At 36.4% G+C, this 27,726-nt stretch overlaps 3 protein-coding genes across 10 annotated transcripts; 2 read left to right on the top strand and 1 right to left on the bottom strand.

The window, feature by feature from the left end:
• Positions 1 to 113: 113 nt before the first annotated feature.
• LOC127504916 (taste receptor type 1 member 1) lies at positions 114 to 13,233 on the top strand. 3 transcript variants are annotated; one of them, XM_051880066.1, is made up of 8 exons: positions 114 to 912; positions 2,736 to 2,846; positions 3,196 to 3,484; positions 5,281 to 6,036; positions 6,151 to 6,372; positions 6,963 to 7,083; positions 7,874 to 8,244; positions 10,279 to 13,233. In XM_051880066.1, the coding sequence occupies exons 1-8, from the start codon at positions 902 to 904 to the stop codon at positions 10,831 to 10,833; spliced, it is 2,436 nt and encodes an 811-aa protein (XP_051736026.1). In that variant the 5' UTR covers positions 114 to 901; the 3' UTR covers positions 10,834 to 13,233. The 3 variants fall into 3 exon arrangements, with proteins under 3 accessions (XP_051736026.1, XP_051736025.1, XP_051736027.1); XM_051880065.1 differs by lacking the exon at positions 114 to 912 and having other exon boundaries at positions 2,644 to 2,846; XM_051880067.1 differs by lacking the exons at positions 114 to 912; positions 7,874 to 8,244; positions 10,279 to 13,233 and having other exon boundaries at positions 2,644 to 2,846; positions 6,963 to 7,849.
• Positions 13,234 to 13,353: 120 nt separating this feature from the next.
• Positions 13,354 to 17,584, bottom strand: her12 (hairy-related 12). Of its 4 annotated transcripts, none has more exons than XM_051880075.1 (3): positions 15,447 to 17,584; positions 14,349 to 14,445; positions 13,354 to 14,241 (listed from the first exon to the last, which is right to left on the bottom strand). In XM_051880075.1, the coding sequence occupies exons 2-3, from the start codon at positions 14,415 to 14,417 to the stop codon at positions 13,828 to 13,830; spliced, it is 483 nt and encodes a 160-aa protein (XP_051736035.1). In that variant the 5' UTR covers positions 14,418 to 14,445; positions 15,447 to 17,584; the 3' UTR covers positions 13,354 to 13,827. The 4 variants fall into 4 exon arrangements, with proteins under 4 accessions (XP_051736035.1, XP_051736032.1, XP_051736034.1 ...); XM_051880072.1 differs by lacking the exon at positions 15,447 to 17,584 and adding an exon at positions 15,187 to 15,425 and having other exon boundaries at positions 14,349 to 14,696; XM_051880074.1 differs by lacking the exon at positions 15,447 to 17,584 and adding an exon at positions 15,187 to 15,425.
• A 3,184-nt stretch (positions 17,585 to 20,768) lies between these two features.
• LOC127504918 (transcription factor HES-5-like) lies at positions 20,769 to 25,525 on the top strand. 3 transcript variants are annotated; one of them, XM_051880071.1, is made up of 2 exons: positions 20,769 to 20,917; positions 24,410 to 25,525. In XM_051880071.1, the coding sequence occupies exons 1-2, from the start codon at positions 20,858 to 20,860 to the stop codon at positions 24,809 to 24,811; spliced, it is 462 nt and encodes a 153-aa protein (XP_051736031.1). In that variant the 5' UTR covers positions 20,769 to 20,857; the 3' UTR covers positions 24,812 to 25,525. The 3 variants fall into 3 exon arrangements, 2 of the variants coding, with proteins under 2 accessions (XP_051736031.1, XP_051736029.1); XM_051880069.1 differs by lacking the exon at positions 24,410 to 25,525 and adding an exon at positions 21,032 to 22,278; XR_007927515.1 differs by lacking the exon at positions 20,769 to 20,917 and adding an exon at positions 24,192 to 24,295.
• Positions 25,526 to 27,726: the final 2,201 nt, after the last annotated feature.

The following is a 27,726-nucleotide window of genomic DNA, read 5'->3' as shown; positions in this document are numbered from 1 at the left end:
GACTCATCAGTCTTTCATGACAATATTTTTAATCCAAAATCTACTTTTTCGATTCAGCTTTGCAGCATGCAATGTTCATTATATCATTATTTGTGACAATGAATATTGTTTGGTCCCAACAGATTTCACATGGAAATTTTGGTTTTGCATGATTGAGCAATTCTCACTTATTTTACATGAATTTGCCTGTTGCTTGGGTGTCGAGGTTGTGTTGTCTCTAGTTGGGTTATCCCTAAAAGTGAAATGAAAACTGTGGTCAATTTTATAGGTCAAATTTCTGGGAAAAAGATATTGAGACAGGCAAATCCATTCCAACTGGTTTAGTCGGTGATACACAAGTCACGCTTCTTCAGAAATACAGCTTTGTTTTGCAGATGAAGATCATCATTATAGTGTCACATTCTCTTAACAGCATAAGAGTATAATGTTTAAAGAGAACTGTTTTGAGCCCGTTTTGTTATGATGTTAGGTGTTTTATTAACAGACGATATTTATATTACAGCAAAAAAGTTTTGACATACTGCATATTTAAATATAATTTTCTCCTGTCAGACTATCATAACATTGTTGGATATGTAATAACAGTCCCCTAATCTGATTTTTCTTCTCTAAAAAGATTAATTTAAAGGGAACATATAATGAAAATCTGACTTTTCCATGTTTAAGTGCTATATCAGGTCCCCTGTGCATCTACCAACCCAGAAAACATGAAAAAGGACAACCCAGTAACTTTGTTTTGGCAAGCCTTTCTCTGCAAGCATGTGAAAAAAACGAGCCGCTCAGATATTGCTCCCCTAGTGACGTAGGAATTGGATCTTATTATAACATTACCGCCCCTAAATCTGCACGTTTCCACCCACGGCGCCGCCATTTTGTTTTCGCAAGCGAGGCAAAGCTGCAGATGAAGAAAATGTAAGTATTTTTGAAGGGTTAGTTCACCCAAAAATGAAAATAATGTAATTTATTACTCACCCTCATGGCATTCCACAGCCGTAAGACCTTTGTTAATCTTCGGAACACAAATTAAGATATTTTTGATTAAATCCGATGGCTCAATGAGGCCTCCATAGCCAGCAATGACATTTCCTCTCTCAAGATCCATTAATGTACTAAACACATATTTAAATAAGTTCATGTGCGTACAGTGGTTCAATATTAATATTATAAAGCGACGAGAATATTTTTGGTGCGCCAAAAAAAATAAATAACGACTTATATATAGTGATGGCCGATTTCAAAACACTGCGTCAGGAAGATTCGGAGCCTTATGAATCAGCGATTCGGAGCGCCAAAGTCACGTGATTTCAGCAGTTTTGACATGCGATCCGAATCATGATTCGACACGCGGATTCATAACGCTCCGAAGCTTCCTGACGCAGTGTTTTGAAATCGACCATCACTATATAAGTCGTTATTTTGTTTTTTTTTTGGCGCACCAAAAATATTCTCGTCGCTTTATAATATTAATATTGAACCACTGTACTCACATGAACTGATTTAAATATGTTTTTAGTACATTAATGGATCTTAAGAGAGGAAATGTCATTGCTGGCTATGGAGGCCTCAGTGAGCCATCGGATTTCAACAAAAATATCTTAATTTGTGTTCCGAAGATTAACGAAGGTCTTACGGCATGAGGGTGAGTAATAAATGACATTATTTTCATTTTTGGGTGAACTAACCCTTTAAGTAATGCAGTGTGTTTCTTTGGTTCAGGCAGCTCCACTTTCCATATGCTTTCCCTTAGCCTCCATATGCTCTATTACTTTATGCTAGCACAAACAGAGGTTGGGTTTGACAGAAATGTATTGGTGTTACTTATGACTCACCCACAAAACAGCTTAGACTACTAATGTGATGTCATTTTACGCCACACTGCTTAGCAAACAAGGGTCAATTCAACGCTGGATTTGCACAAAAGATTAACATGACGGCACATGCAGTCGATGAGTTGAATCAACTCCTCAGCAACTACATAAATTTATCCACTAACCATTCAGAAATGTCCAGATGCATTCTAAAAGTTGTAACTTCTTCTTGAGTCTCTCCATCAGTGTCCGACTCCGGTTTGAACAATGTAAGGCTGAACACCGTTACTGACAATCGTCATTTTGGCTGTGTGAGATTCTCCAGCTTTGTTGTTGTTGTTGTTGTTGTTGAGGAACCGAGGCGCGAGCTGTCTTGGAAAGCATGCCGGTAGCAGCAGCTCATTTGCATTTAAAGGGTCATACAAAAACTGCGTGTTTTTGCTCACACCCAAATAGGGGCAAATTTGACAAGCTATAATAAATGATCTGTGGGGTATTTTGAACTGAAACTTCACAGACACATTCTGGGGACACCAGAGACTTATATTACGTCTTGTGAAAGTGGCATAATATGTCCCCTTTTAAAATAGATTCAGGAACTAAAACATCACTGTTCTGCTGCTTCATTTGAAGTTATTTTCATTGCGGGAGCAAATATCTAATGAAGATCAAATTTGCTTATCTGTGCTTTTACTTACAGTCGCAGTACAAACATTTTTACACACTTAGGTCACAAATTTCCCCAGGCAAATGCATCTCTCCGTGGTAATTACATATAGCATGCAAATCCTTGCCACCAACAGAGTATGGAGAAACAGTGGGCTGGTGTGAAAAGACTGTTTATAAGCTCATATGTGTCTGAAGAGCTCATATCAGAGGAAGTAAGATGTTGGTCTGGTGTGTGTTTCTCTCTCTCTTGAGCTTTAGTGACAGTGGAGGGCTTCACCTTCAAGGAGATTATATCATCTCTGGCTGGTTCCCTCTCCATAATTCAGAGTCCACCATCCCGTCGACACCTTACCTGACTGACTGCACAAAGTAAGAATGAGTATAAAAAATCCAATAATGTCATTTTATTGTATTTTGCATATTCCATTTGTTTTTGATAATGTCAGTGTTTTCTACAGGCATGTATTTTATTCTCCAAGGTGTAAAAAAGGACAATACATAAAATAAAATAAACAACATAAAAACAGTTTAAGATTTATTTATTTTTATTTTTTAAATGAATTTTATTTATGTATTCAATTCAACTTTTTACTTATTGTTGTGTCGATAATATAATTTGCCATATAAAAAATGTATTAAATTAGTAAAATAGTGTTCTCAGATATTTTACCGCACTGTACAGAATGTAAACAACTCTTGTCTGCAATTTTACTCCTAGAGGCTTGACCAACAAGCATGGCTATCATTTGGTGCAGGCCTTCAGATATGCTGTGGACGAAATTAACAACAGCACCCAGGATAAGCAACTCCTTCCAGGGGTCACGCTGGGCTATCAGACATATGACTTATGCTCCCTCCCAGCCAGCAATCTGGCCACCCTGGATCTGCTGACCCAGCAGCTCCACAGTTCAGTTGTGACCAGCCGCTCTGTGGCCATCATCGGTCCTGACAGTAGTTCCTACTCTTTCACGCCAGCCGCTGCTCTTGGTGCATTCCTGGTGCCTCAGGTACAGGGTCACTAGTTAATTTTGCGATTGATTTTTTCAGTTTAACAGGTTAAAAATATTTAACGCAATCCTTTTTTTTGTCATCCTTGGCTGCACTACTGTATATGATCACGCTATCATTCATTCAAGTTGGCTACTATTAAACTATTCAACACGATAAGACGCAAAAAAAAGAAAAGAACCGCGTTGAGTTCTCTTTCGTGCTTGATTGGACAAAAACACAAAATTATGTAAAAATTCCCATCTTAAATGAGTTAAAAAGTGTTAAATGAACGTAGAGTTGTGAGAAAATAGGATGTGTCACGTCTTAAAGTGACAGCAGCCTAATAAACCTGCGGCAGTTTGTCATTAATGTTAATCAAAGAACAAAAGACAAAGAGAAAATCACTCACTGCTCTTGACGGAATAACTTCTGAGGCTTTAAGTAAGCAATAAGGTACGAGAGGCTGTGCTGTATCGTGAATAATCATGGCTGAAGGGCGTTGTTAGGCACGATGTGAAGCAGAGTACATATATTAAAGCCAAAAATATGTATCAATGCAACTTTTATGAAGTAAACTTTCAATAAAAGTCCTCCTTCTGCCGGAAAAAAATAGTCCCTGACAGTAAACAGCAACAGAAGTTACATTATTATGCCATTAGATGACGGCAAAGACTGTCTTTGAGTGTGTCAGTCAGTAGCGAAGACTTTTATATTGAAATGACTGAATTGTTGTGGAAACAGAACAAGACGCAACTGACAAATGCTTTGACTAACGCTGTCAGTCACGGGAAAACCCCTTAACTGTTAAAAGGACAAGATAATACATCAGACATTTAAACAGATTTTTTATTATGAACATAAGACTGACCTGAAGGAAAATGCTAAATCTGAATGCAGGTAATAAACTCGCTCACTCGATCTCTTTCTCACAATACTCTTCTACATAATACAGTAAGCTTCAATGAACAATTTCAATTGAGAACATACAGTTTACGTTGCTGAGAATGGTTGCTAAGGGTGTTGTGTAGTGATACACAGAACCGTTGGGTGAAGCAATCATATCATTATCATGAATAAAACACAGCTATTGACCAATCAGAATTACAGGAACTAATCGTTTTATAATAAGAATTAATCTATATTCAATTTATTATTTATACAGTGAAGACAGTGTAGTGTTTGATTATTGAATTTATCTGTTATACCTGAAAATCATAAAGCACTGTCTACAAGGTTATATGGGTCAAAAACAACAAAAACAATAACTTTTTTTGTGCATTTTAGCAGGGCAGGTAGAAATCTGAACCGGCCTGACTGGGCCAGTAGAAAAAATCTTAGTGTTGAGCCCTGATATATTAAAGGAACAGCTAAATGTAACATTTATTACAATGGGTTTATGTGAAGATTGTTTTAAGTTCACTTAAATTAAATGTTATATATTTTTAAAGCCTATTAAATGTAAAAAAAATTATAGCTTTCAATTATACTGTAATGTTGAATGGCTATAATTAATAAAATTGAGAAATATCATAGTGCTTAGTGAAAAGATGGCATTAAACAAATATTTAAATATACCGTTTTTATGTTGTTTCTGCATTATTTTGGAAATTCAATGTGAAAGTATTACAATATAAAAATGTATTAAAATCTTTAATGTTAGGTGTGCAATTAATCACGATTATTTACAGAAAAATGTGCAATTAATTAGGCTAGTTGATTTATTATATATTTTATATCCATTGTATAAAAAATGCAACATATATAAATTATGCATAATTTTATACATTCACCTTTTTTTCTTTGGTATTTGTAGATCTCCTACGAGGCCACAAATGAACTGCTGAGCAACAAAATTCTCTATCCAGCTTTCTTCCGCACCATTCCCAGTGACAAGAACCAAGTCAGCGCAATGATACAGATTCTGGTCAGATTTAACTGGACCTGGATTGCCCTTCTCGGAAGTGACAATTCCTACGGTATACAAGGAATGCAAGGCCTTTCCCAGCAAGCTTCACTTCACAATTTATGTATTGCATACCAAGCGGTGATACCTGCAGTAACTGACAAAACAAAGCAATACATGCAAGACATGGTCAAAAGCATCATCAAAACCAAAGTCAACACTATAGTTGTCTTTGCCAATAAGAGGCGGGCCGCAGGCTTCTTTCCTTTTGTTATTGACCAAAACGTGACAGGTAAAGTGTGGATTGGGACAGAGGACTGGTCGGTGGCGTCAACAGTGAGTAGTATCCCAGGGATCAGTACGATAGGGACTGTCCTCGGTGTCGCAGTCAAATATGCTGAATTCAGTGGGTATGAAGATTTTGAAAGGCTTTCTGTGCCTGGACTTAAAGACATTGGTCTAAACAGTCCATTCAACCTCAGCGTCCCATGTATGCAAAATACAGACCTTTATGAAATAGCAATTAATGGCTTTTCTTTGTCGCAGTATGACATTGTTTCCTCCTTTAACGTGTATAAGGCCGTGTACGCAGTGGCTCATGCGCTGCACAACATCCTGCATTGTGACTCTGGACTATGTCAGAAATATAAGGTGCAGCCATGGGAGGTGAATGCTTTTAGAATCAAATCACTGAAATAATATATTAGCACACATCCAGTGTGTGGTGTGAATTGTGTTGAACATCATTACAAATGACATGACTTTCTTTAAATCCCACAGGTATTTCACCAGCTGAAACGAGTTCAGTTTTCAATTCGAAACACATCATTTTATTTTGATGAGAATGGAGACCCTCCTACAGGTTACGATATTGTGACATGGGTATGGACGGATGGCCAGTGGTCATTGAAAGTGGTGGGAAGTTACAGTCCTAGTCCAACTGATCTTCAGTTAGACGCCTCTCAGATTCAATGGACAGGCCAGTTGTCTTCTGTAACCAAGGTAAGTCTGTATCTTTCCTTATATGCATTATGCCATTTTTTGGCTCTGTATGACATACGACTTACACATACGACTAACTGTTCAAAAGTTTGAGGTCTATGTGTTTTTTTTTTTTCTGTTTGAAAGAAAGAATTTAATACTTTTATTCAGCAAGGATGCATAAATTGGCCAAAGGTGACATTAAAGACATGTATAATGTTACAAAAGACATATTTCAAATAAATGCTGTTTATTTGAACTTGCTATTCATCCTGAAAAATCCTAAAAAAAAAAAATGTATCAAAGAAAAATATTAAGCAGTACAACTGTTTTTAACATTGATGATGATAAGAAATATGCAAATCAGCATATTAGAATGATTTCTGAAGGATCATGTGACACTGGAGTGGAGTAATGATGCTGAAAATACAACTTTGCAATCACAGTAATAAATTACATTTAAAATAAATGAATAAATAAATAAATAATGATGATAAAAATGAAATTATTGTATGAATGAAGAAAATATAATTAAAATAAGGTACCAGATATAATAATAAAAGTATTTAAAATAATAAAATAATTCTCATTAATATTTTTGCTCTGTCCAGGTTCCTGAGTCGCTGTGTTCTCCAGAGTGTCCCTACGGACACAGAAAGCTCATGACCGGACAGCATAAGTGTTGCTTTGACTGCATGGCATGCCCTGCCGCCACCTTCCTCAACAAATCTGGTTCAAAAACACCCCAAATGTCATATAATTATCAAGTACAAGTATATACAGCACAGTAGAAAATGGAGGAAACGAGCAGAATGACCACACATAGGATGTTATTCACAGTATATCCAGCAGATGGCACATTTTCTTCAGTTATGACTCTCATGTTTGCTTTTAATCCTCTTTAAAATCCTCTCAAATCCCAGCTTTTGCATAGACAAGTATTAGTATTCAATTTGTAATTTGGTTTCCTCCGCTAGTGTAAACACTGTGGCAAAACATTCCTCTGTTAGTTATTTACTTGGAGAAAGCTAAATATACATCTATTTCACATTATTAAAAGGTTAGTCCACCCAAAAATGAAAATTCTGTCATTAATTACTCACCCTCATGTTCCAAACACGTAAGACTTTCGTTCATCTTGGGAACACAAATGAAGATCTTTCTGATGAAATCTGAGAGCTTTCTGTCCCTCTATGCAACTACCACTTTGACGCTTCAAAAAGTTTATTAAAAGATTGTAAAACTAATCCATATGAATTGAGCGGTTTAGTCCAAATTTTCTGAAGAGACTTGATCGCTTTATATGATGAACAGATTGAATTTAGGCTTTTATAATTTTCATTTTTAGGTGAACTAACCCTTTGCACTTCACAAATCTGTCATCTAAAACAAGAAAAGAAAAATAAATATTTGTTTTGAAACTTTAAAATTTCACAGTGCACCTTTAAATTCTGTAATGTAGCCTTGTTATGAAACATTTTGAAAGCTTCTTATGCTAACTTAACTTCATGTGTCCTCATAGGATACACTAGCTGCCAAGCATGTGCCAAAGATTACTGGTCTGAAGCAGAGAGTGAGACATGTAAGAAGAGGGCAGAGCTGTACCTGTCGTGGGGCACTCCGCTCACTACAGCCCTGCTCATATACCTGGGTGTGACCCTGTTTCTCACCCTGGGCACAGCTCTCATCTTCCTGTTTAACCTCAGTACCCCTGTGGTGAAGTCGGCCGGAGGGAAGACCTGTCTGCTGATGTTGGCGTCTCTGACCGTGGCCTCCTGCAGCACACTGTGCCACTTCAGCAGACCGTCCCGCATCGGCTGCCTCCTCAAACAGCCGCTCTTCATCATCAGCTTCACCGTGTGCCTGGCGTGTGTGACTGTGCGCTCTTTTCAGGTTGGCTATATTTGGTCATGTCGTTGAGGTAGTGAAAAGGTTAATGGCTTATTTACTCTTATCCTAATAGCTGATTTATCCTTCACCATTTAATTTTTGTCTGGTGGTCCCAAAAAGTATTTGGACACTTAAGTTATATTAAAAAATGTATGAATGTATATGCCTTAAAATATCAAACAAACCGTTACAGCAAAACATTTTGCAAAAAGACATTTGTTATACTTTAAATGGTGAAATCAGTGTTGTTATGGTTAACTAAAACTAAAAGGATTAAAAATCGTTTGAAAATTATAAATGCTGTCTTGGCACCTAACTGAAATAAAATAAGCTGAAGTTAGACTACTAAAATTAGTAACTAAACTTGAACTAAAATTAAAATACAAACTGAAAATAAATGAATAAATGCCAAGTCAAAATATTTACTGGGTGAAACAGTAGATATACTGGTAAAATGTATCTACTACTCTTAAATATTAGGGATGCACAATATTAAAAATTTATATTTTGTGTAAATATTATATATATATATAAAAAAAACTAAAATAAGTGGTTTTAAATGCTTCAAGTGAAATAAAGCATCACAACATTATAATGTACAGTTTGAAACATTAATATTTGTTTTGAGATTTGCCAAAGGTTACATTAAACAGCGAGTAACACTTGTCATTGTCATTCCCTCACAAACTACATTTCCCATAATTCTCTGTTGGATCCATGTATGGCAAAGTCTTCTGTCATGAACTGCTCCAAGACTTTGGGTTGAGGATCTAAACGCAGTAGTTTATTGAAAGGGTAATCCACGATAGTCAAAAACAGGCAAAAGGTCAAAAGCACAGGGTAAACAGTCCAAACAATAACAGGGAAATCCACAAGAAACAGGTCTGAAACCTAAGGAGCTCTCAAAAATGTTGTATGACACTAGGCAACACTTCGCAATAAGTGACTGAGTTAACCAAGTTTATATAGAAAGGGTTAACAAGGGTAACGAGCAACAGCTGGAAGTCATCAGCGATGAGTCTGAGCAGAGAATTATGGGAAATGTAGTTCATGAGGAAATGACAATTGTCTGATGTGGAGTGCCCCTCTGGTGGCTATCAAGGGCACTCCATCTGGTGATTATGACAAACTAACATGAACTTAAGCCCAAAGTATAGTACACTTTTTACGCGTACGCGAGGGTCAGTGTACAGTGCGCGTGATGCGAATTTCGTCATCAGAAGAGTACGCGTGTACGCACACCACCGGATTTTTGTAACTGTGTGTACTTGTACACGCAGGTTGCACATGTTCATTTATTTTATTTTTTATTTTTTTGCAGTAATTAGTTTACCCACTAGGTGGCAACCATGCCCTGGGGGTGTCGATTCACCAGGTAGTCAAAGAAAAACTGCATAAACAGAGCAGACAGGAACACATGCAAGCTCCAGCGACAATGGAGGCCTACATAGATGAGAGATTGTGCGAAGAAGTTAGAAAGTACCCTCATTTGTACAACTCTAGCATGTAAGGATACAAAGATGTATACGTGGGTTGTAACTCGTGGCGAGAGATTGCTCAAAACTGCGCATTTGTCAAACGCCTGTGTATGCGTACGAGTTAAATGAAGTATACTTTCTAAGGCTGTGCAGCGTACACTATAGCGTACGCGTAAAAAAAACAAAGTATACCCAGGGCTTAACAGTGAGCAATATATTTTTAACAACTTTAATTAATCTTTGTTAATGTTAGTTGATAAAAATACTGTTGCTCATTGTTTGTTCAATGTGCATTAAATAAAATTAACAATTACAACTTTTGTGGTTAACTAATGTAGACTAATGAAACCTAATTGTAAGTGTTACCAAACAGTGTTATTAATATATTATTAAATTAATAAATGGTCATCTAAATGTAAAAACAGGGGAAATGAGCATGAACAATTAAATATATTCGATATTCACCAAAAAACGATATAGCTACATTGTGTGTTTGTATAATAAACAACATTCATACTGGTCAGTTCTCATTTTACAACATGAATCTCTCTCTTCGAAGGTGGTTTGTATATTTAAATGGTCCTCCAAGCTGCCAAGATTCTATGAGACCTGGGCTAGGAAGCGAGGCCCTGAGATGTTCATCCTCATCATGACAGTGGTGGAGGTCTTAATCTCTCTTCTTCGCATGCTTCTCGACCCTCCCTTTCCATCTCAGGATTATGACTTCTACCATGACAGCATTATTCTGGAGTGCAGTAAGACTCTGTCTCTCGGGGCCTTCGCCGAGCTCATTTTTGTGTGCGTGTTGAGCTTAATTTGTTTCTGCCTGAGCTACATGGGAAAAGATCTGCCTGCCAATTACAATGAGGCTAAATGCATTACATTTAGTCTCATGATATATATGATTTCTTGGATCACTTTCTTTACAGCTTACTGCATTTCCAGAGGGAGCTTCGCCATGACCCTAAATGTAGGCGCCATCCTTTTTAGTGTGCTAGGGATACTCGGCGGCTACTTTTTGCCGAAGGTGTACATAATCTTGATAAAACCCCAAATGAATACCACAGCTCACTTCCAAAATTGCATTCAAATGTACACCATGTCCAAGCAGTGAAAGCAAATAAGACTTTCTACTATGTCTCTCAACATCAGGATAATCCAATAGTGCCTTCTAACAATACAGAGCAACATAATCCCAGTTTCAGCCTTTTAGAAGCAGTCGATACTCTGATTGTCCTTAGACTGTGACTGCTTGGCAGATGCGTAGCCAGTGGGCAGATCGTCAGAGAAAGCCTAATTGTGTTGGCTACCAAACGGGCAGAGCAAACGGTTCGGCTGCCTTGCGTGAACATCTGTTATGTGCTCCGTTCTCATGGGTGCCCAGTTTCACTCGAAACAATTCTGAGAAAAGATTTAATTGGGCAGCTAATTTTGAAGATAAGAGGACAGATGGCGTCACTTGTCCGGTTTGTCTTTAGTAAATCGTAATGCCCGAAATTGTAAAGTTTTCAGTAAATATATTCAAAAATATAGGATAAATATGGGAAAACTGGTAACACTTTACAATAAGTCCCATCAGTTAGACACCAATACTTTTTTCTTTTTTTTTAGAGAATTTATTAATCGTTGTTAAAGTTAGTTTTTAAAAATGCAACTGTTTATTGTTAATTCAAGTTCATTTGGTTCCATTAAATATTATTGAAGTCCGCATGAAACAGAATTTGCAATAGTCTTTACATATCTGAGTGAAACAGCTTTTCAAACAAGAAAAAATGTAGGGCAGGACTTGATTTTGTCTATCAGAAATTGATTGGATCGTTACAGTTTAGAACAATTTGTCCCGCCCTCACACGAGTAAACGTCATTAGAAAAGAGAAGAGATAGCATTGTAAGTGGGAGGAGAAGTTTTTAGAGTAAAGATTATATGGGTGCACAATGATGTGCATCGATAAATCATTTATAATAGTGCGATATTCCATAAAAAGAACAGGAATTGTACATTTTGATTTCATTCTGACTTTAACAGATACAATTATTAATTTTAACAATTAACAATTGTTTTACAATTTTAACAATTGTTTCTCAGGTTTTGTGTTGTGGGACTTTTATTTTGAAGTGTGTTTTATGCTCAGCTTGTTTCAGTGTTTCATCCCTGTGATTTGTTCCTGTTTCCTTTGTTTCCATTACTAAAATTAGTTAAAATTGAATATATTTGAATATGAAAGATTTATGAAAGAACCTTATTGTAAAGTGTTACCGGAAAACTCAGTTGTCAGTGTGTGTGCTGTGAGCATAAGGTCCAAAAGCCTGAGACCATAGTGATAGTTTTACTATATAACCAGAGTAGAACTGATTTGAAAATAAATTAATAAAAATGTAAATGTATTAGTATTTGGTTTGTCCCTCTTTTGCTTTAATGACAGCAGCACTCAAGATGCATAAACTCCAAAAGTTTGTTAAATCTGATAACTTTTTCCAGCATGATTTGAGATGATCCAAAGAGCATCTTGAGCTTTAATGGAAGAACATCTGACTGTCTGTATAATGAGTCAAATGAACAGTTGTACAATTTTACTTTGATTAATGACTTAGGAATAGTACAGAATCTTCCTTTTTTTTTTTCTCAAAATCCTAAAATTTTCTGTTTAACACCAGGTTTAAATTAAATTATTCCAAATCCCAGATTCTCCATGTAGACTTTTGGACTCTTCTGTAGCTCTCCTAATTTTTCAGTAATGTTCAGTGACACACAAACACACACACACACACACACACACACACACACACACACACACACACACTTGCATCAGCCCCTGGGAAAAGATAGGATGAAAGGCTTGCTGTTGTTAGGGAGGTCATCTCCATTGACTCCAGAACGTGTGAGTTGGGAGCATGGAAGTGTTTCCCACACTACTTTTCCATTGTGAGTGTGATATTCTCAGGAGGGAAGGACAATAGACGTGTGCCTGTAGAGGGAGGCTGTGTAGTTGTACTTACTTGACATTACCCATCTGTGCTGGTAGAAACCTAAAATAGACATAGTCTAGAGTTATTTGAGAGTTTAAAATAATGCATATGCATGATGCATAATTAATGCATATCATATGAAATTTAACTCTATTCCAGCAAAATAATAATACAATTAATAAATAAAAAAAACCTGAATTTCTCTGTCTGCCTCACAAAAAAAAATTGGACCTCCAATCAAACTCTCCCTTGAAGCCATTTTGTAAGTTTTAGGCTGTGATATTTTTTATATTTTATTTATATATATTATATATATTATTATTTCTGTACACCTTATTTAACAGAACTACACATTTACAGAAGTAAAATCAATGGTTCACAGAAGTTGAAAGATAGTCAGTTAGCTCAGTTTACCTACAGTTAGTAGATTAGCCCATTGCTACAAGTGAAGTTTTTTGTAATCCCCTAATTTAACATAATTAGCTTGTTAATTTATAGTTTCAACTCTGTATTTTCATAGCAGATGTTTTTTAAGCAAATGATTAAACATATTGCTTCAGTTTCTTAAGCAAAAAATACAAACAAATCAAATCTAAATACAATCTGACGTTGAACAGATCATGGGTCTGCAACATACAAACATCGAATAAATCTTCTCCCAAAACCATTCATTGATAATGTAGAATTTTATTAACAGAAAATATTTGATATAAGAGCTCATTTGCAAAAAATACAATAAAAACAAACATCATTGGTCAAGACAACGAACCGGATCCTTTATCAAAGGTACAACATGCATGCCTTACCTAAACAACAATGCAGAATTCTCAGTGCAATACTCTAAGTACAATATCAGTTCAAAGGTCTGATACATAAAACTCCACTGGAGTCAACCTCAATTAAATATGCATACAAAAAAAACAAGTAATAACATGGTAAGAATCAAACTAAGAGCTATTAATACAGAAAAAGGCTGTACATAGTTAATCCACCTCCTTCCACTGACAAACACATGTTCGTCTAAAGTTTTTGCCGATCAATATGATGACAACACAAACATACACTTTGGAAATGCATATCTCCTACTTTTATGAGAGACGTTAATACTACTGTCCCTCAGGGTTTACAGTTCACAGCATCTCTACCAGGGTCTCCAGACTCCATCTCTCCTGCTGTCAGATGGCTGCAAACCGGCCGTGCTCAGTTTGGAAGAGGGTGCTGCTGGAGCGGAGCCAGTAGCACAGCTCGCTCGCTGGGCGTTGTGGAGGTGCTGGAGCTCCCGGCCAGATCCTCCTCGGTTGGAATGAAGAGTGAGAAAGTTGACAGACTCCTTCCAGCAGTGAGAGTAGCCTTCATTGTAGTCCCTCTGAGGAAGCTGCTGCTGCTGCCGCCACTGCTGTTTGAGAAAGCTGACAGTCATTTCCAGGATATCGGCCTTTTCCAGTTTGGTGCTGGGGTCATGGCTGTAGAACTCCTTCTCCAGGAGACATTTGAGCTGGTCGATGCAGCTGTTGATGCGGTCCCTGCGCATCTTTTCAACAACTGGCTTCCTCAGCTGAAGGCAAATGGAAATGCTTATTAGAACATTTTTTCGGACTACACACAGATTACAATTTTGGGTGAAACACTTTGGAAGAAGAACTGCATTTAAATTAAACATACCTTTATTTTGTCCTTATCACTGAAGCGAAGATGGTCAAAAGAGGAGAGTGTAGCTGAATGTGGTGCCATGTCCGTGCTGAAACAGCTTGCTTTTCTTCTGTGGCAAAAAGATTTGTGAGCCTCTTTGAGGAGCAGCCCCTTGTATTTATACAGCAGCATTACCATCACAAAGCCATGTGGCCTGTGCTGTGTTACTGTTCCCACACTCTGAGACCAGAGGGCCAGCTCATCACAACAATAGAGGACATTAATTTTATGGTTAAATGCCTGCTCGCCTTCCACTGGAGGAATGTTTCCCAAGGTATTAGAGAGACGCCATTCTTGAAGGTTCAGTGAAGGAATTTAGCCCTTCAACCAATTAGAAAAATTGAATTTAAAAATTTTTCGAATGCACTTTGTTTTTACAAAAAACACATTTGGTAGAAAACAAAAAATCTAAATAAAATATATTTGATGAACCATGACTGGTGTTTGCGCATGCATCTAATTCATACTTTGTGTAACCAAAATATATTGCAAGGAAAACTAGCTAGCACAAACTTTTCAGTCATGAAAAAGAATATATGCACATACATTTTAATGCAATAAAATATATTTTATAAACCATGACAACACTTACTTGATATCATCTAAATCATACTTTTATGTAATCAATGCAAAAATGGACCATTGTTGAAAAACAAAGAAATCTTGATAAAATTATTTAATGTTATTTTTCTAACCTAAATATATTTTACAAACTATTTATTCAAAAAAAGTATCAAGAAGAAGTATTATTATTATAGACTATTGTTTTTGTAGTCTTATGCAAGTTTTCAGGAGCGTGACCAACACCTACTTGCGACATGGGCACGTGGTTAAAACTGTCTGCGACATAACATCAAAGGCACGAGAAACACAGCTGGAAACACAGATTTGAGCACGTTCCCAGGAATAATCCTTTGATAACTGTTAACAACACGACTGTCAGCTCCACTAAAGTAAGGTGACAAAACAGTCGCGTCCACGTGCCAGATTACGGAAGCCCTCACGTCGCTGTGAGAGCACGCGTGAGAAAGTCAGGATAAACATCTTCCAAAAAACACTCTCAGTCCTCACCTGTTATTTATGTGAGGCGAAATAATGCTAGTTCGTTTTGTAACGTGATTAAAAAGTTCACTTGTTCAGCTCATTTTATGTCTTCGTGTCTTCACTTCATGGTCACTGTCAGCACGCGCCAGGAGCTCATGCTGAGATCAGTGAGGTTCATTGTGCGGCCTGCTGTTCTTACTGCTTAACTGCCCCGATCACACGACCAGCAGGCGCCAAAAGGGTCAGAATTCGCCTACTATTGTCACAACTGTGGGAAAGACACAGTCAAAGACAAAAGGAAAGCACGTAAGTAAAGTGTTTTACTGTGGCAACGAAGTACAGGTGAATATAGATTATTAATGGTGCTTTCTATTTAAACAAACATGCTTGGAAGTCCCTCAGAACAGGTTAGCAATAGCAGAGCAACGCCCTCGTGAATTTGACAGCATTCACATTTTCTTCAGAAGACGTAATATATATATATATATATGTCCATTGTCTCCGTCTTAAATATGAATACTGGACGATATATGTAACTTTAATGCAGTTTCCTATAGCCTAGTTTTGGAGGTAGCCTACTATTCTTTGATATCAAATGAAAACTAATATTAGTATCATTGATGTACTATTGTAGCTTTTTGGTAATATTTTGAATTGTATATTTTTAATTTTAAAGTTTTAGTTTTGTCGTGTTTTGTCATTTTTATTTTGTTTTTGTAATGTCTATTTAGTTTTTATTAACTTTTATTTATTAGTTTCAGTTTTAGTTTGTTATTTTAGTAGCCTTCTTATAGTTAAATAAGTAAATGAAAATAAGAATTGTTGACTGCCTTGGCAACTAGCTGATATTGAATAAGTGTTTTTGTATTTTATTGTTTAGGTAACATTTATTTTTTCAAGTGACAATTTTTTCTTTTTAACTGGTTTAAGTGTTTTTAGTTTTCGTTAACAATAATATTAATATACTGTATTGTAATGGAGAGCAAAGACGTGCTTCTGCTACATATATTGTGTGTGTTTGTGTTTGCATGTATAGTATGGAAATACTGTGAGTTTGTGTTTGAGGACATTCATGTCCTTAAAGAGTGCAAACAATTCACAAATTACTTCATTGAAAATGTTAATTGCTTCTTTGTTGTAAAACAAACAATCAGTCTTTTAGTGTCACAAACAAACTTGGGAAATCAAACTTGTGGTTGTGAGGAGAATGGTCTTACTATGCACAGCACCTTATGATATTTTTCAGACATTTTAGCACTTTTTAATTTTTAAAAGGTACATTTTTAGAAGTATTCTCTACTATAGCAGATATGAGGTGTGTTGTATGTTTAAGTTGAATTAGAAGTGGTATTGTTACTGTGATTCCTCTGTTCTAAACCACCTGTAGCAGCAGGCCTGAAGACAGAAGGCACTGGTCTTTCACTGTGGTTCCCATGCGCTGTGTGTGAGAGGCCTATCTTCCTTTCCCACAGTCTGTTCATTGACTGACCACAGCAAGGGAACAAAAGAAGTGTGTCTTGTTACACATAACATTAGTTACGGTGTTTGAACTCTCTTTATTAGAGGGGGGACCTAAGACATATAATGACCATCTGGACTTTAGACACTGTTCAGACACTTTTAGGACTTTCCCAGGACTCAGAATTTTCAGATGAGTTCAAACTTAGAAATTCTTTATAACCACTCTAAGTTTTTCAGCTTATTTATTTATTTAAATTCATAAATAATGTAAGCATGCTAGAACACACACAAACTAATTGAAATATTTTACTTTAGCTTGGCGGGTAGGACAGTGTGTCATTGGTTGAGGCAGTCAACATGATCTAATCACTCTCGTCATTTAAAAGAAATTAAAATTAAATTATCTATTTTTTTACTCCCCTTGTTCAGTGAGAAGCATCTGCAAAGTGTAATGTTACTTAAAAAAATGATTGAGTTATCTGTCCAGTTTGCCTTTTAAATTTACCTCCATTTGAATTTGTGAATCTCTGCAGAATGGGTGCAGCTTTGCAGATCCACCCCTTTCAGGCAAATTTTGGGTCTAAGTTCAATATCACATTCTGGTGACAGGGATACCACCTATCTAATTGAAAGCAAATAAATGCTTGTTTGTAATTACATAATTATTAAATATGTAATTGTAATTGAAACCAATTAATGTATTTAAAAATGTAGTGGAATGCATTAAAAGTTGTTTGAACTTGGAAATTAGATTTTTTTCTGGTTACTCTTTATTTTAAGTATCCTTGTTACAGTGTAATTATACAAATAAGTAATAATTAATATTGAATATATTACTCAGTATGTAATATGTACTTACTATATATTTAGAGTTAGGGTTTGTTTTAGGGCTAGTTGCTTGTAATTCTAGATCATTTATTGTTATTACTAGTAAATACATGTAAGGTGTGTAACAGGGGCATGAAATAGCAACCTTTTTTTTTAATGAACACATTGCCACAGAACATTTGATGTAAAATTGATTTTTATTGTTTTTCTAAAACATTTGTAGATTATGTCCAGCATCTTCATGCTTGATTGTTAGACAAATCTCTTGTTTAAAACACAGTCAATTACCTAAATAATCTTTATAAAAGAATTTGTCAGTCATAGTTGATTATATCAAATCTACAACACCAACAATACAATGTTCAAAAAAAAAGAACAAGAATTTAATATAAATCATAAGATTGATTAGATCTATTCATAAACATGGAATATTCATAGAATACAAATATTGCACCTCAGTGTGAGATATATAGTTGCTAACATAGCAGATTCAAGTAGCTTGAAGCATGATTTGCCAATGGCAAAATACAGTGAATTCCAAACATAGGAATACAAGCAATTATCCTCTCATGAAAGAGGTAGACCTAGAATAACATGTTCTCTTATAACAGAGTTAATTGTGGTAGTTCACATTGTTGTCTTTTAAAAACATAAGTACGGCTTCTACCAGGGTCTCCAGAGCGCCAGAGGTTCCTCTTTGCTCTTTGCGTCTGGTGAATGGAGCTGATGAGGCAGCTGTACATGTGTGTTGTTCTCTGTGGACGGCTGCAGGTGCAGGAAGTGCTTCAGCAGTCTTCTGTGGGACTGAGTCTGCACTGGACACTGAGACAGGAAGTTGACGGCCTCCTGTACACATCTGGAGCGTCCGTCATGAGCTGCAGTAGAGCAGCCAGAGGGATTCTGGGAGCGTCTCAAGAAATCGAGCGTCATCTCCAGGATATCAGCTTTCTCCTGTCTGGAGTCGGGCTGTTGCTTTAGGAACTCTTGACCCAGAAGAGACTTGAGCTTCTCAATGCTGCTGTTGATCCGTTCTCTGCGGATCTTCTCCACTATTGGCTTTCTCAGCTGAGGAAACATTAAGAACATGCATTTAGAAACACTCATCCATCAATCATATAGTTGACATTTCATAAGAATACATGATTCAGTAGAGTCAGATGTGAAATGTTGAATGTTTACCTTGTTTGTGAGTGGAAGTGGAAGTGATCCAGTGATTGTAGGTGCCATGGCTGTGTGTCTTGTGTTCAGTTCTCCGTTAGGATCAGATCTGAGCTGTGCTGAACTCTCTCTCCTCGCTCCTCTATTTATACTCCCGAATCTCCATATGAATGTGTGAGTCTGGAGTTTGCTGGAGGTTCTCACAGTCTGCAGCCAATGAGAGCGTTCGAAAGACTCAAAGGAGCCGAGGGCCGCCACATGCTCAGTGAGGCATTTATTGCACAGGAAACAATGAGCTTCTCTGACAGGCAGGTGGAGAGGGGTGTATTACAGGGAGGAAGTTTGTGAGAAAGTGGAAACCCCTTTTGAAGTCACACTGATGTTAAGAAACCTGTAAAAGAGCATGCGCCATTCTTAATAAACATATGTCTGAGACCACTAGTGAAAATGCTTTTATTTTGCTTTTTTTATTTAAAGCAGATTTTCATTCATTCCAAATTAGACCTTTTGTCTGTTATTTGATTGAGCAATGTCATCAAGCAATTTGTTTATTTGATTAGTGACCTTTTAATAGTGCAGAATCAATATTTTTTCATTCATTTTATTTAACTGTTTTATTAATTTTTGTAAAAGTATGTTTTAAACAAAATACTAAAATGTTTTGTTTATTTGCAAGTATAATTGAAAAATATCCAAGGGATGCAATTGTACGGTTTCAGATGCCATAATTCTATAATACCTGACAAGTCAAGTTCAAGAACTCAAAATATAGAATGTTTTGCTGATTAACTTCTGGTTTAATTCTGGTTTAATCAACCATATTAAAATTTTCTAACATGACAGTTAAAATGAAAATTCTGTCATCATTCACTCCCCTTCAAGTTGTTCCAAACCTGTATAAATTTCTTTGTTCTGCTGTACACATAGGATCATATTTGGAAGAATGTTTGTAACCAAACAGATCTCGCCCCCCATTGACTACCATAGTATTTTTTTCCTAATATGGCAGTCAGTGGGGGTGAGATCTGCTTGGTTACAAACATCTTTCCAAATAACAGGATTTTCATTTTTGGGTGAACTGTCCCTTTAATCGGCTTTTTAAAAAATTCCTTCAGATTTCCTGAAAAAAAAAAGATAAAAATAGGACAGCAATTTGATAGTAAGGTGCCACAGGTTGGCTGTTCAGATGTCCTCTATCACAATGAAGTCTTGAGGGTGATGTAGTGCAGGACTGGGACTTCACTTTCCACAACTTTCCCACAGTCTGTCCATTCATCAGAGATGAATAGAAGTGTGCCTTACTGCAGGCAATTAGGCATGTCGTCAAGAGACTCTTTAGAAACCTCACAGGGGTGTTTATGACACTGGCCCTAATTGAGATGGGCATTTGTTTTGCTTGTTTGTCCCACTAAAGAATAAAGTGTAAAACTATAATTTTCCAAATATTTTTGTCATAGTATAATTAATGAAAACACTATTTTATTGATGATTAATAGTTGATTATTTATTGGCTGGGATATGAATTTCAAAATTTCTTTCATATCCTGTATATTGGATATTTTTAATCTCTGTTAAGAGTTATATTTAATATTTCTCTAAGTTATTCTAAAAATAAGGGAGAAGAGTATTCTTAGAGTGTGAGATTGTTTTGAGCTCATTATTTTCAATGTAGGTCTTTTATATAAACAGCACGTGCTTTTGTGAGCAATTAATCCTAATGGTGAGCATCAGAGCTGCACTTTCTCACACACTGTCCCACCCCTCCACCTGCTCCCCAGAGATGTGCTCATTGTGTTGGAGCAATAAGGGCTTCAGCCGCCATGTGTCAGCCTGAACGCTCCTATTGGCTGCAGACTGTGAGAACCTCCAGCAAACTCCAGACTCACACATTCATATGGAGATTCGGGAGTATAAATAGAGGAGCGAGGAGAGAGAGTTCAGCACAGCTCAGATCTGATCCTAACGGAGAACTGAACACAAGACACACAGCCATGGCACCTACAATCACTGGATCAAGCATCAGCAGAGAACAACTTCCACTCACAAACAAGGTAAACATTCAACATTTCACATCTGACTCTACTGAATCATGTATTCTTATGAAATGTCAACTATATGATTGATGGATGAGTGTTTCTAAATGCATGTTCTTAATGTTTCCTCAGCTGAGAAAGCCAATAGTGGAGAAGATCCGCAGAGAACGGATCAACAGCAGCATTGAGAAGCTCAAGTCTCTTCTGGGTCAAGAGTTCCTAAAGCAACAGCCCGACTCCAGACAGGAGAAAGCTGATATCCTGGAGATGACGCTCGATTTCTTGAGACGCTCCCAGAATCCCTCGGGCTGCTCTACTGCAGCTCATGACGGACGCTCCAGATGTGTTCAGGAGGCCGTCAACTTCCTGTCTCAGTGTCCAGTGCAGACTCAGTCCCACAGAAGACTGCTGAAGCACTTCCTGCACATGCAGCCGTCCACAGAGAACAACACACGTGTGCTGCTGCCTCATCAGCTCCATTCACCAGACGCAAAGAGCAAAGAGGAACCTCTGGCGCTCTGGAGACCCTGGTAGAGCCACCAGGACCGTATGATTTATCAGACAGAATTCATAATGCCAGTCTGAGATTGGCATGGACTGTAATTCTAACGTAGGAATTGATTTCCGCCTCTGCAGCTTCTGCAGGATCTTTAATCTGCTTTCAGAGAAAGTTGCTGTTTTATTGAAACTGTGTGACAAGAAATATTTGATCAGAATGTACAGAATTATTTGCTGTGTAAAATGATTATTACATTCGTGAAAAATAAGATTCAAAGTATTTGGCCACAGAAATGTTAAAGTCTGATTCAGACGTTTGAACTCTTGTAGGTCTTTCACCCATGTTGGGTTTATTCTCTCTGCATCTAAAGGATGATGACACTGCTTTCATTGACTGAAAGCTTTTGATTTATATTTCTATTGTTAGAAATACATCTAATGCTTCTCTTGTTATATGAGAAATATTTCTTCATTTGAAAGATTTTATTGTGTGTTGTAAGCACAAATGATTGTTTGCATGTGTTTACATGAATGAGACATTTCCCCTGTAAAGGGCAGTTGAATATTGTCACTGTTAGTGATTTGACTTCTATTTTTACAAAGTCAAGTTCTTACCTTCTCTGAAGGTGTCTTGCATGGCACTTTGCTTACTAATTGAATTTTAAATGTCTGTGACATTGTTCATTTTTTCCTAGTTCAAGGGAAGTACAAACATTATATGAGTTCTTCACAATTGTGAAAAGATGCATTTACATAATATGTTACTGCTTTATTACTTTAAGCAATGTCCTTCAAAGCTGAGTCAGATGTTCATTGTCAGATTTGTTCACGTGAAGAACAGCAATCATATTGCTTATGACAAATAAATTGTACAATCAACATTCTTGTTCAGTGTTCTCTTTCATTTAACTCTATACATCACACACATTTTTAATAGAGTTAAGTATCTATGAATAGTCTCTTCAAAAACTCAAAATAATGCATTATTTTATATTTTGTATCAAATTCTCCAAAAGCTTATTGATTAGTATTTCACAGTTGGCAGTTTTTACATAACTTTACACTCCTAAACTTAAAGCAAGGTTTGACCTGAAATAATCATTTTGGACGTGGAAGATGATGTGCTATGTTAAAATATTATCATTATCTGAGATATAATAATGTGATGTAGGTATTTTTACATTTTAAGAATTGAGTATAATTTGCAAACTTGACTTGATATAACTTTCTGGCCTTCACAAAATATGAATATTTACAATAACTGCTTGAGGAGATTTTCCTCACATTTTTTCCCATGCAGATACAGCTCATATAGTCTTACATAAAACTTTGTTTTTGCGTGATTAATAACCCAAAATCCATCACATATCAATGTACAGTGATAAGGAGACAGTAGAGGAGTGTCTCTGTGACTGATGGGGTGAAGCTGCACTGAGACTTCATTCCCTGGAGTTTTCCCACACTCTACCCATTCATAGAACTCAACAAAAGTATTTCATTAAGAACAATTCAGCACATGGCCATAAGAACTTCAACAAAGACCCCCTCGGGTGAGATTCTACTGAATCTTTAGCATTCGTCTTAATTAAGATGTATTTAGAGTATTTGGAGATTACTCTTTAACAGTTCAAGGCATTGTTACATACATATAAAGACTGAACTAGATAATTTTTTGTTACTTTAAAACTGCCATTTCAAATTATGGTTATCCTATGTAAATTTCACGTTCATTACTAATGAGAAACACTTTGCAGTTCTTGTTATTTGCCCCATAAAAAGCAGAACTCTACAAAAGGTGTTTATCCTAATTTTTACTTTCAAAAATGTGGGGTCTGTAAGATTTTTTTTTTAATATTTTTGAAAAAAGTCTCTTATGCTCACTGCATTTTTAAATAAAAAATATAGTATAAAAAATTATATTGTGAAACATTATTGCAATTTAAATTAACTTTTCTATTTTAATATATTTTAAATGTAATTTATTCCTGTGATGGCAAATCTGAATTTTTAGCATCATTATTCCAGTCTTCAGTGTCACATGATCCTTCAGAAATCATTCTAATATGCTGATTTGCTGCTCAAGAAACATTTCCTATTATTATCAATGTTGAAAACAGTTGTGCTTCTTGATATTTTTTGTGGAAAAAGTGGTATTTTTTTCCAGATTTCTTTGATGAACAGAAAGTTCGAAAGAACAGCTTTTTTTAAAGAAATGTTTTATAACACTATAAATGTCTTTACTGTCACTTTTTACCAATTAAAAAAAAAAAAACTCTTACTGACCACAAACTTTTGAATGGTAATTCTAATGGTAATGTATCCTCAAAGCTCCATCAGTAAGGCTCAAGTATATATATATATATACATTCTTTTCAAATACCCCCATGAACCTGCTTAAATGCCCCTGGGTATCGACACACGCCAGGTTTATAAGAATCTCTGGATTATTGAAAAGGGGCATCTGAATGACACTAAAAAGATACTCATGGCACAATGGCACGTGCTTTGTCAATAAATGACCCCAGTGTCAAACAACAAACAAAGCTTTAAACGAGGGGTCTCCACTTTCTCACACACTCTTCATCCTCAACACCCATCCCTCCACCTGCTCCCCTGAGACGTGATCATTGTTTCCTGAGCAATAAGCATGTCATTTAGCATGTGGCGGCCCTCTGCTCCTTTGAGTCTTTCGAACGCTCCCATTGGCTGCAGACTGTGAGAACCTCCAGCAAACTCCAGACTCACACATTCATATGGAGATTCGGGAGTATAAATAGAGGAGCGAGGAGAGAGAGTTCAGCACAGCTCAGATCTGATCCTAATGGAGAACTGAACACAAGACACACAGCCATGGCACCTACAATCACTGGATCACTTCCACTTCCACTCACAAACAAGGTAAACATTCAACATTTCACATCTGACTCTACTGAATCATGTATTCTTATGAAATGTCAACTATATGATTGATGGATGAGTGTTTCTAAATGCATGTTCTTAATGTTTCCTCAGCTGAGAAAGCCAATAGTGGAGAAGATCCGCAGAGAACGGATCAACAGCAGCATTGAGAAGCTCAAGTCTCTTCTGGGTCAAGAGTTCCTAAAGCAACAGCCCGACTCCAGACAGGAGAAAGCTGATATCCTGGAGATGACGCTCGATTTCTTGAGACGCTCCCAGAATCCCTCTGGCTGCTCTACTGCAGCTCATGACGGACGCTCCAGATGTGTACAGGAGGCCGTCAACTTCCTGTCTCAGTGTCCAGTGCAGACTCAGTCCCACAGAAGACTGCTGAAGCACTTCCTGCACATGCAGCCGTCCACAGAGAACAACACACGTGTGCTGCTGCCTCATCAGCTCCATTCACCAGACGCAAAGAGCAAAGAGGAACCTCTGGCGCTCTGGAGACCCTGGTAGAGCCACCAGGACCGTATGATTTATCAGACAGAATTCATAATGCCAGTCTGAGATTGGCATGGACTGTAATTCTAACGTAGGAATTGATTTCCGCCTCTGCAGCTTCTGCAGGATCTTTAATCTGCTTTCAGAGAAAGTTGCTGTTTTATTGAAACTGTGTGACAAGAAATATTTGATCAGAATGTACAGAATCATTTGCTGTGTAAAATGATTATTACATTCGTGAAAAATAAGATTCAAAGTATTTGGTCACAGAAATGTTAAAGTCTGATTCAGACGTTTGAACTCTTGTAGGTCTTTCACCCATGTTGGGTTTATTCTCTCTGCATCTAAAGAATGACAACACTGCTTTCATTGACTGAAAGCTTTTGATTTATATTTCTATTGATTGAAATACATCTAATGCTTCTCTTGTTATATAAGAAATATTTGAAAGATTTTATTGTGTGTTGTAAGCACAAATGATTGTTTGCATGTGTTTACATGAATGAGACATTTCCCCTGTAAAGGGCAGTTGAATATTGTCATTGTTAGTGATTTGATTTTTATTTTTACAAAGTCAAGTTCTTACCTTCTTTGAAGGTGTCTTCTGTGCATTACTTCATATTGAAGTAACTTGAAAATTAATTTTAAGAATATAATCTGTACAATGTGTTTGAATGTTTTCTTCATCAATCAAATTAACTAAATAAATCACAGCACATTTGCACACTATGAAGATGTTTTAATTGCTGTTTAATCAGTCTGCACATCATGGTTCTTCAGTTGCCATCTATAATAATGATTACATTAAACAAAATATAATTTATATAGTTCTTCATCGGTCAAGTTCTTAACAAGTCAAATGAAATCATAACACTCAATTATGTTTGATTTGCCCTGTCCTTTTTACATCTGAATATATATATATATATATATATACAGTCAAACCAAAAATTATTCAGACATTTTTTATATTTTTGATATATTTTTACTAGTGGGTGCATGACACTATAGTTAATTTATGTAAGTGAGGATAGCAAAATAAACTGTGACATATTATACCCAAAAATTCTTCATACAGTAGACTACCAGTAAAATTAATAAAAAAATTTGGAACCAAAAATTATTCAGACACTTTGACCTGACCATGTTTTGCTTAAGTGTTATCTGACATAATTGAGATTATTTTTTTCTGACAGTTTAACTCTGAGATCTTGTCATATTTTATTAAATTTTTTTAAAACTATAGTGAATAAACTGTATTAATGAATGAAATGTTCAAGGTGTCTGAATAAATTTTGGTTTGACTGTGTGTGTGTGTGTGTGTGTGTGTGTGTGTGTGTGTGTGTGTGTGTGTGTGTGTGTGTGTGTGTGTGTGTGTGTGTGTGTGTGTGTGTGTGTGTGTGACGTTAAAAAAAAAAGTTTTTCATTGAATGGCTGCAGTTTACTAAATGGTTGATATAACTGAATTTTTTTTTCCAAAGTTGTAAAAAAATTATTGGAGTACGTTTTACAAGTAAATGCCATTTCAGTATTTCTATGCAAAAATTCATGTTTAATTCAATGTGTTACTTGTCATTTCAATTATTTGTGAAATTTACTAGCAATTTCTGAGTGAAAATGTTTTCAAAGTAAATCCAACACCAATATTTTTTTAGTTAAGTATGACTTGAATGAATTGCAAACTAGACCTGAATAGAGACATTGTAAACTTTTTTAATTAATCTGAATTAAAAATGCATCATCTATATTTATAGGTATAGGTATGTGAACCACACCATGAAGTACAAACTGACTAAACAGCAATTTGAATAACTGTGCTGTGATTTATATTGTGTGTTCATTTGATAGACGAGGAATTCAATGACAACAACAGATTATAGGAAGAAAATATATTCAAATTTATTTTTAAGTTGTACTTCAATATGAAGTAATGCACAGAAGACACCTTCAGAGAAGGTAAGAACTTGACTTTGTAAAAATAGAAGTCAAATCACTAACAGTGACAATATTCAACTGCCCTTTACAGGGGAAATGTCTCATTCATGTAAACATGCAAACATTAAAACAATCATTTGTGCTTACAACACACAATAAAATCTTTCAAATGAAGAAATATTTCTCATATAACAGGAGAAGCATTAGATGTATTTCAATCAATAGAAATATAAATCAAAAGCTTTCAGTAAATGAAAGCAGTGTCGTCATTCTTTAGATGCAAAGAGAATAAACCCAACATGGGTGAAAGACCTACAAGAGTTCAAACGTCTGAATCAGACTTTAACATTTTTTTGACCAAATACTTTGAATCTTATTTTTCACGAATGTAATAATCATTTTACACAGCAAATGATTCTGTACATTCTGAACAAATATTTCTGGTCACACATTTTCAATAAAACAGCAACTTTCTCTGAAAGCAGATTAAAGATCCTGCAGAAGCTGCAGAGGCGGAAATCAATTCCTACATTAGAATTACAGTCCATGCCAATCTCAGACTGGCATTATGAATTCTGTCTGATAAATCATACGGTCCTGGTGGCTCTACCAGGGTCTCCAGAGCGCCAGAGGTTCCTCTTTGCTCTTTGCGTCTGGTGAATGGAGCTGATGAGGCAGCAGCACACGTGTGTTGTTCTCTGTGGACGGCTGCATGTGCAGGAAGTGCTTCAGCAGTCTTCTGTGGGACTGAGTCTGCACTGGACACTGAGACAGGAAGTTGACGGCCTCCTGTACACATCTGGAGCGTCCGTCATGAGCTGCAGTAGAGCAGCCAGAGGGATTCTGGGAGCGTCTCAAGAAATCGAGCGTCATCTCCAGGATATCAGCTTTCTCCTGTCTGGAGTCGGGCTGTTGCTTTAGGAACTCTTGACCCAGAAGAGACTTGAGCTTCTCAATGCTGCTGTTGATCCGTTCTCTGCGGATCTTCTCCACTA

Source organism: Ctenopharyngodon idella, chromosome 22 (genome assembly GCF_019924925.1).
Source record: "Ctenopharyngodon idella isolate HZGC_01 chromosome 22, HZGC01, whole genome shotgun sequence".
Lineage (NCBI taxonomy): Eukaryota > Metazoa > Chordata > Actinopteri > Cypriniformes > Xenocyprididae > Ctenopharyngodon > Ctenopharyngodon idella.
This window is presented reverse-complemented; position numbering and strand designations above follow the sequence as displayed.